At 44.1% G+C, this 6810-nt stretch overlaps 1 protein-coding gene; it reads right to left on the bottom strand.

Annotated features, from left to right (window-relative positions):
- Positions 1-3341: 3341 nt before the first annotated feature.
- Positions 3342-6061, bottom strand: GSTUM_00012207001 (uncharacterized protein). XM_002842414.2 has 7 exons: positions 5806-6061; positions 5474-5710; positions 5238-5323; positions 4946-5168; positions 4735-4890; positions 4151-4679; positions 3342-4087 (listed from the first exon to the last, which is right to left on the bottom strand). The coding sequence occupies exons 2-7, from the start codon at positions 5700-5702 to the stop codon at positions 3631-3633; spliced, it is 1680 nt and encodes a 559-aa protein (XP_002842460.1). The 5' UTR covers positions 5703-5710; positions 5806-6061; the 3' UTR covers positions 3342-3630.
- Between the last annotated feature and the right edge of the window lie 749 nt (positions 6062-6810).

The raw sequence follows: 6810 nt of genomic DNA, 5'->3' as shown, positions 1-6810 counted from the left end.
GAAGTTGGAGACAGATGTAGGTTCTTTTCAGAGCATGGATTTTGAATTTGGGTCTGTTGAATACAGAGGATGGAGAGGTGAATAATATCTGGGCAGGTTGATATTGGTACATTTGCTATTGCTGATATTTCATACAAGGGAAGCTGCCAGGGTCCAGGCAAATTTGCAAGTGCAACTATCTGACCCCGCCTGGATAAAGAGGTTGTTAGTCCTCATTGCTGTACTGTACTTGTTTCACTACTCTGAGGAACAAAAACTATACTAATATCTTTTAGCAAAATTATCTCTGAAATCGAGCTGCCCCTTGACTACTGTAAGGGTGGTATAAGTATTAGAATATCTTACCAGTAATGCTGAAATTGAATAGAACTGCAAATATTAAGCAGTTTCATTGCTGGCAATCGTTTATTCTCTCTATACCACAGGTATTTATACTGCAATTAAGCCCACCATTCTAATGACCTCAGCTCTGATCACCACTATGGTCATCATTGCTCCATTGATTTTCATCACTCTTTCACCTTATTTCTGTTTCGAGATTGTGTATGACCTCGCTACTCTAATTTGATATTATTTCCACTAGTTCCAGAACACTGCTTATAGTTACCGGATTCCGAATACACGATGAGAACATAGGTACTCGAGTGCTTTACCAAATTTAATAAGCAAATTCTATCACTCCCCCACTACCCCCGCGCAACATTGTAAAACCTTAGCTTATAATAGATATCGCAGCCGATGCAATCTATTGGCCTCCCTATCGAGCGATATTTACGATAAGCGACCGGGGTGGTGCCTTAGATGCCCCTTTAGAGATTTTTGGGCAGTTCTTTTTCTTTAACCCACATTAGCAAATAATGCTTTCGCTGCTCGGTGGGGGCCGCGGTATTAGGGACGAAGTGCCTACGTTAAAGCTTCCGTTGAAGGCGTAACTTGCAGGAATGTGGAGAATTGGCGCCTGAGTACCTTCAAGTGTGATAAGCTTATTGACGGGGGATGGTCCAGGCACCATTCAGGAACGGAACACAATGGGGCACCAGAGCGGTCTCATTGTTGACACCATGCTTCATACTGTAAATAGCTAAAGGGAGGATGATACCCCTCTAAATTACATTTGAGAGGCATAAGCTAGACCTTCCCACTACTACCAAAAAAGTCCTAGCAGAGTTGATACTTTCCAATTCTAAGTATCCCATTATGGAATCTGATATTGCGGCTGTCATAAATTGGATACAGTTAGGGAATATCATGAGGTAAACTTACATGTTCCAATACCTTCTAACATTAGCATTGGCTGTCTACTAGCGACGAGTTAATGCTGCTGTTGGTTCGGGCTCCCGGAACTCTCCAAGAGACTCGCCAGAGGTGGCCCAAGAAATTGACAGAGTTTGTCATTCAATCCACTATGCCGATGGACGTCTGGTATTAAAGATCGAAACATTTGTGGCTCCAAGTGTGATTCGCGTTTCGAGCTTCCGCTAAAGATGCAAAGCCAAAGGAAATCTCCTCCGTATATATGGATAGATATTGTAAACTGGCCTGAAATAGATAATATACCCGTTCTATCCCAGATCGAAATATTACCTATTATGCAAGGGGATAAAATGAATACTTGAGTAGAGTGAGATCGTATTTTAACAGATATATCTGGTACAGTAGAGAGGCTGGAGCGGGGGAGACTGCCAACGCCTCTAATCAATCGGGCGATATGAGATGATGGGTGTTTGAAAACCGGGCCTTGTTCATACCCGTCTTCGAGGCCCTTTTGGTCCCTCTCGCTCTATATGTATTTTCTCATACTTGATCGTGCGAGCCCCAGAAGGTATGATAGAGGCCGCCCCAGAAGGCCCATCCAACAACACCCTCAGGCTCACAGAATCGGAGCAGCATCCTCATGTACCTTACTACAGTACACGTAAGTGCCTAACGTGTCCCTTAGGATGAAAGCACGCGCGGTACATCTGTGACGTGGATACTGGGTCCCTCTCCTGTATTTAAAGGCCCTGTTCTGCCCTCTCATGTGTGGTTCTCATCAACATCAAACACACCCCTCAGCACATTACTAGAGGAGTCCCGCACATTTGAACAAACATTTAAATACCAGAACATCTCTAGATTTAACTCCCCTAACTTAAGCTCAGATAATTTCCCAATTTGTATCTCGCCCTCCCTATACATATCTATAGAGGCTCCTTTTCTGCAACTCCACGAGTCCTTCTGAAAACAGCCGGTGGAAGTATGAGGGACTCATGAGCATGATGCTGAAGGCCAAGGACAAGGTTTCCGGCTACTGAGTGCATGTTTATAGCCTCTTGAAAGTGGCCCCAACGGCTCTGGATTTGACAGTGCTGCTGGTCCTGAGGAGAAAAACGACTCCACCTGGGGTGGGCTGTGGGTGGTAGCATGGCAGTGTGACAACTGACTCCGAAACTAGGATGCATATTTAGAGAAGCGATTGCGAGAAGCACAAATACGACAGACCTTAATATTAGGTCTCCGAGCTTTCATGAAGAAAAATTTAATCTCACTAATGTAATATAAGTAGCAGAATGAACGCTCACCTTATCATTCTGGGTCCGGAGATGGCTATCATAGGACATTGGCAATGCAGGAGGTACTTCAAGAAGCACATTAGACTAATTGCATTTTTGGAGCATTAAATTTAGTTAACAAGATGTATGAATTTATGCTATGACTTGATTTGGAGTTTTTTTTCTTCACAACCTACTTCATCCTTCGAGGCTGTAAGCCGTATATCATAATTATTATATATCCCCTTGGCCGAGGAGGTTACTTTTCCAATAGAATGGATGTCCTACTCAGATTCGGCTCAACGTCACTTTCAATTTATAAATTATGTGAGGATTACAAACTGTGGGTTGTGGCGGAGCCACAGCCTTGGCACGGTTATTGGTAGACTATTTATTCCTTTGAAAGTTGGGAAAACTGGTGATGATGACTGGGTAGGCGTGCACTACGAGTATTAAATTAAATTCTTACTGAAAGTCCTTCTCTACTCGTATCGCACCGCAGCAAGGGGTTTTTTTTTTCCTTCTTTCTTTTTTGCCTCAAAGAGCCCTTATAGGCTAATAAAGCGCCATACCGGTGTTCATCAGCCTGGCCTTGTTCGATATGTGCGAGATTTTCCGATGCAATAAAATAGCCTGAGTGTCAAGGAAATTGTGAGGAAGACTTCTGATGCCATAATTATCATCATACCGGTAGTTATATTATTATTACCATAGTCATCGGGATACCAATGAAATCAAAAGTGTCCAAACGGACATTTACTTTTATTTATTGTACAATTACTGTACAATCTGAGGCTATGGAAACCCGTGTAACTAAAAGACTCACATCCATCCACCGTAGCTCATCACCTAGAATCTATCTCTAACCTACAGCAGAAACCCCAAGAAAAAAAGATCAAAAAATAATGGGTAAAAAACTAGTTAGAGGGTACAAGTGCAGAGGTGAAAAATGGAAAACGGAAAAAACGAAAGAAAAAAGACTTTTCATGTAGTATCATAATATTCCCTCCGGACCTTGGTTCAACGAGAGGGGGGTTATGGAGGAGATTTTAGGGATAGTGTTAAATTTAACAGGTAATGCAAGTACGGGGGGGAAAATTCAAACAGTCAAACCCATTTCCGCCTCTCTACTAACATCCATATGATCACCAAAGTTGTGAATGGAGACATCCATCCTGTCCCTCACTTGCTCACCATCGCCATTAAGAGAGGTAACCCCGTTCAGGACATCGGCAGCATTCTCTTTGTTTGCAATACTGGAAGCTACTGCCTTGATAGCGGCCGCTTTCCTCTTGAGCCGAGAACTCTCCCCGCGGATACCCTCAAGTCTCTTGAAATAACTGGGGTCAACGGGTGTGACATATTCGCCACTGAAGACTCCAACCTCGAAGTTCTTTATAGTTGTGGACAGGGAGGCGCAAGACTTGACGAGGTCGGGAAGAGTTTGGTAAATAACAGCATCGGCGCCAATATGCTCGGCAATCTCTTTCTCGGTGCGATTGAAAGCAACCAGTTCTTTGGTGTCCGCAAGATCAATACCATAGATGTGAGCATTTCTACTAAGCAGTTAGCCATAAAATCGCATTGCCGGAAACTATAAGTTTGGCCGTGATACTTACCGAATGGGGGGTGCACAGCTAGCGAAAAAGACTTTCTTCGCCTGAGCATCCTTTGCCATATTGACGATCTCCCGACTGGTAGTGCCTCGAACAATGCTGTCATCAATAAGGAGTACATTTTTGTCCTTGAACTCCTCCTTCATGGCATTTAGCTTTCTACGAACCGATTTCCGCCTCTCCTGTTGTTCTGGCATAATGAAGGTTCTTCCAACATATCGATTCTTAACAAATGCTTGACAGAAAGGAATTCGAAGCTCTTGTGAGAGTCTGAGCGCAGAAACCTCCGAGGTCGTAGGAATAGGGATGACTAAATCAATTGTTTTGACGACATCCTCGCCCAGGCTTTTTAGGACAGTTTTTGCCAGAAACAACCCCATGTTTTGCCGGGAACGATAGACGGACATTCCGTCGATGATAGAGTCCGGACGGGCAAAGTAAACGTACTCGAATATGTCAGGTGTATGATTTAGGGTCGGGTTGACCTGTCTGAAGAGGGGCTTGCACCCTTTTTTAATAATGACAGCCTCGCCTGTGAAAGTAATTATGTTAGTGCTGGCCTATATATCTGAGGTTTGGGGCCTCACCAGGAGCAATGTTAACATGATTTGTAAAGTCTAGTTGGTCAAGGGCTACGCTTTCGCTAGAGAACATGTAGTCCATGCCACCCTTCATGCCTTTCCTCTCTCCCAAAACAAGCGGTCTAATGCCGTAAGGATCTCGGAACCCTATAATACCAAATCCTGCGGGAATCTTTAGCTGCGCGAGGATATTTTAAAGGCTTTTTATTATTCTCACCAGCAAGCATGGCAACACATGCGTAACCGCCTTGACATCTTCGATAGATTCCTTTCAGAGCGGTAAAGAGATCTTCCTCATTGACACGGAATTTTCCCGTCTCTTGGAGAGTGCTTGCGAAAATGTTCAACAACAATTCACTGTCTGAATCAGTGTTTATATGTCTGTGCGCTTCATGATCGAGATGATTGCGCAATTCCGGTGAATTAATGATGTTGCCGTTCTTTCAAGGATGTTAGCCACTACCTTCCCCCCATGTATGAGAAATAGTTGGGATAACTAATCTACTTACATGGGCGAAGCAAATTCCATATGGTGAGTTCACGTAGAAAGGTTGTGCCTCTGAATTTGCTGAGGATCCGGCAGTGGGATAACGTACTATTTAAGTATTAGAATGGATTCACACATGTACGATCGATTGTAGCGAATTGCGTCCCTGCCCAGATGCGAAAAAAGCAAGACGTGGGGGTAGAAACATAACGATCCGAGGAAGCTTATTTCCAAATAGCTGGGTACGAAGAAACTCACAATGACCAAGTCCCATACTTCCCGGCAAATCCATAAGTTGTTCAGGTGTTCTAAAGACATCTGAACAAAGGCCATTGCCCTTGCGGGTATAAATTCTCCCACCCTGACCACATGTAGCTATTCCGCAGGCGTCTTGTCCTCTGTGTTGTAAAACTGGAAGTCCGTCATGAATATCGGTCACGGCAGATCCACTCGGATCCGCCAGGATAACTGCGATAATTCCGCACATTATCGAAACTATCAATTGAATCAGTGGGAGCCTTGTGACGGTTTAAAGGGTAGTGCCTCTAAGCAGGAATGTGCAGTGGTATCAAGGAGGAGAGAGAAAGAACTTTTGGGGTTTGGAAATTGAGATAGCTCCGAAATTAGATGAAATGTGACTGATTCAAGTCCTCACTCTAGGTGCGGCTCTGCGGAGATAGTTGAGAGGGCTGGTACGGACGAGACGAAAGTTTGTCAGAGGGTTTCTAACACTGAATAAGGTTTCACACGAAGAAATGACAAAACAGGAGCGCTGCAATCTGTAAGACAATTGAGTGATGTTCATCTCGAACAACTTGAAAGACTAAAGCCCCTACAAGGAGCGGGAAAACAGAAACAGAGAGACGGATCTGGGGTGTTGACTGGACAAACCTTTTAAATTGTGCGGTATCGGAATCCGGGGAGGGGCGGGGATACAAGGGTAAAGGGAACGGAAAGTCGGGGAGAGAAGTCCAACTGTAGTAGGGCGAACTAGGACTACTCTCCAGAGCTCAGCCGAACTCTCGATCAGAGTTATAGAGAAGGATGGCGAATGAGAAATGGAGGGAGGGGACAGCAGTATGCTATTCTCGTAGGGAATGAAACAATAGACTAACACTTGAGCACAGTATTTGCAAACACTTTTCTTGGTGGGGAAGAAATGTTTGGAGGGACAAAGTGCAAACCAGGCTAGCGATACCAAATGCCAAAAGCGATACCTGAAGGAGGAAGACGAAGCCAATTCTGATAAGGGGTTGAAGAGTAACAAACACTAACTTGAATGACGGGGGGAACAACGAAATATGATACCCGTACAGCAGATGATAAGGACGGGGGGAACAGAGTGAACAGTCTTATGGAGAAGATCTCTCTTTTTTTCCCTTTTCTTTCCCCTTCGCCTTGTTGGCCTTAAATTGTTACTGTTATTGTTGTTATTACTATGCTGTTATTATTATTTCACTACTGTTATCATTATCATCATCATTATCATTTTCACACGGCAATGCACCCTCCTCTCTAAGGATAGTGTGCTGTCCCCGAGTAGGGAGCCGGCCATCACACAAAAGATTCCTCTTGTCCGATTACCGGTATACTGT

Source organism: Tuber melanosporum, assembly GCF_000151645.1.
Source record: "Tuber melanosporum whole genome shotgun sequence assembly, scaffold_98, strain Mel28".
NCBI classification, from domain to species: Eukaryota; Fungi; Ascomycota; class Pezizomycetes; order Pezizales; family Tuberaceae; genus Tuber; species Tuber melanosporum.
This window is presented reverse-complemented; position numbering and strand designations above follow the sequence as displayed.

Bases quoted from the DNA above. Each gene is read 5' to 3' on its own strand.
- GSTUM_00012207001 (XM_002842414.2), bottom strand. From the start codon at position 5,702: ATGTGCGGAATTATCGCAGTTATCCTGGCGGATCCGAGTGGATCTGCC. The intron at 4,891-4,945 runs GTGAGAATAATA...AGATTCCCGCAG, and splicing joins ATGTGTTGCCATGCTTGCTG to GATTTGGTATTATAGGGTTC. The intron at 4,088-4,150 runs GTAAGTATCACG...ACTGCTTAGTAG, and splicing joins AGCTGTGCACCCCCCATTCG to AAATGCTCACATCTATGGTA.